The sequence below is a fragment of the Penaeus monodon genome, chromosome 15, assembly GCF_015228065.2.
Source record: "Penaeus monodon isolate SGIC_2016 chromosome 15, NSTDA_Pmon_1, whole genome shotgun sequence".
In the NCBI taxonomy this organism is placed as follows: domain Eukaryota; kingdom Metazoa; phylum Arthropoda; class Malacostraca; order Decapoda; family Penaeidae; genus Penaeus; species Penaeus monodon.
The window spans coordinates 11,789,635-11,790,866 of NC_051400.1; the positions used below are offsets into that span (position 1 = coordinate 11,789,635).

At 40.1% G+C, this 1,232-nt stretch overlaps 1 protein-coding gene across 1 annotated transcript in view; it reads left to right on the top strand.

The window, feature by feature from the left end:
* Positions 1 to 1,223, top strand: part of LOC119582211 — a 36,474-nt gene extending 35,251 nt beyond the window's left edge. Inside the window, exon 6 of the mRNA XM_037930442.1 lies at positions 909 to 1,223. Within this exon, the coding sequence (XP_037786370.1) occupies positions 909 to 1,223 (315 nt within the window). The remainder of the gene's footprint in view (positions 1 to 908) is intronic.
* Positions 1,224 to 1,232: the final 9 nt, after the last annotated feature.

Here is a 1,232-nt window from a genome sequence, read left to right on the forward strand (position 1 = left end):
AAATCCCCACAGCATCCAGTTTCATGCTCTTCATTTATTCTTTTGAAGTTTTGATACTTCCCTGCTTGACAGAGTAATCCCATGTAGCTATTTTTATTTTCTCCTTATTGTCAATCACGTTATGACTGTTGAACGCAATCATCCACACCGGACTAGGCAACATCTGCCAGTGCGTGGCTTCCATTTATTTCGTTCACAATGTCCTGTTATATTGTTTCATAGTGTTCTTCAGTGACCAGATGGTGAGGTCCCCACTTTTCCTCCATGGATTGCTTTAACAGTGTTTTAACAGTGCGTGGGTAAAATCCTCTTGCTTACATGATTGGTTTTATGTGAAGAAAGCGGAACCCTTTTGCCGCAGGGGACACGCCCAGTAGTTTTCTTCCCGAAACCATGGAGCTCTCATACTTCTCTTTAATAGTTCCTAATCCCAACCTGCCTTGCCATGAATTGTTTCATGATTTCTTTATTTGCTGCCCAAAATCAGTTAGATGCTGGAAGTTATTGGCCAATGGAATTAAATTTAATGATCATAAGCGAAGACATTCCACGTTCTTTGTCTTATTTTATACACTGTAAGTTTGCAAAGCCTTCTGTTACTGCAACTGCAAAGGGAAATTTAAGACCAAATGTTTAAGTACCCTTGGTTCTGAGGATTCTTTCGGAGCTTTAATTATATGGCTGATAATAAAAGCAAAACCGAAAGGGAAAGTGTTTCAAGTTCATTTTAGGGAAGTAGATACCTTCTATAGTGCCTTTCGTCATCTGATCTACTCTCATTTTCCTTGAAAGGTCTAGAACAACTTATGGAAACCCTAAGCCCAATTTGCTTTTCTATATCGTCTGCACCGCAATCCATGTGATTATTTATTAATCTGCTTCATTTTGTCTCCCGCCTTTCCTTCCAGAGATCATATACCGAGGTTAAGAGATATCCGGACTTTAACCCAAAAGCCATCACCCTGTACAATTCTATATTAAGACAACAGTTACAGGGAACCGGCGTGGCCATCTGGGACAGCACACTAAAGTTGTCAATTGCCTATACTGAAGAGTGTGTTAGAGTCAGTAGGGTCACGCCACGCAAGTATGAGTGGAACTGCGCTGACCATGGACACATAGGATACATCATGCTGGAACAGTATACTGACATGATATACAATGCTTTTTGTAACAGGCTCCTAAACTTGACTGAAGAATATTGTAACACTGGAAATTATTGAACGAAAATG